At 41.4% G+C, this 483-nt stretch overlaps 1 protein-coding gene across 1 annotated transcript in view; it reads left to right on the top strand.

Annotated features, from left to right (window-relative positions):
* The window catches only part of LOC119590612 (SH3 domain-containing kinase-binding protein 1-like), a gene marked incomplete at its 5' end in the record, with an annotated part of 21,139 nt that overhangs the window by 10,274 nt on the left and 10,382 nt on the right, over positions 1-483 (top strand). Inside the window, 1 exon segment of the mRNA XM_037939290.1 lies at positions 171-350. Within this exon segment, the coding sequence (XP_037795218.1) occupies positions 171-350 (180 nt within the window).

Below are 483 nucleotides of genomic sequence, written 5' to 3' on the forward strand. Positions count from 1 at the left end.
CCATTTCCTTTGCTAACTTATAAAAAAAGGAAAAAGAAGAAACTCCATTTCATTTTGACACTTTTTCCATTCCACTCTATTCTTAAAAGTGTACTGGAGGAATTAGCAAAATTAGCAAAACCATTCACCACCACTATTCCTAATTGCTTTCACCAACTTGTTCCCTCTAGATAAGGAACCTCCCCCACCACTGCCTGAGAAGAAAGTCCAACCGCCACCACCCCCAGAAAAGAAGCCGCTGCCTCATCCGTCTTTGCATACATCAGATACCCATGACGGAAGTTGCTCCTCAAAGGACGCATCAGATTTAGTGATGTCTAAAGGCTCCAAGAAGAAATCTGAAGTCAGAGGTGGGTTTGTGAACTTCTTTGGTGGTTGACATTGAGTATTTGTGTACATCAGCAGAGATGTAAGTTTTATCTGGATGTAGATGTGAATGTGATCATTCAAGGCCTGTGCTATGAGGATAATCACTGATATTCC

This window comes from Penaeus monodon, chromosome 27 (assembly GCF_015228065.2).
Source record: "Penaeus monodon isolate SGIC_2016 chromosome 27, NSTDA_Pmon_1, whole genome shotgun sequence".
NCBI classification, from domain to species: Eukaryota; Metazoa; Arthropoda; class Malacostraca; order Decapoda; family Penaeidae; genus Penaeus; species Penaeus monodon.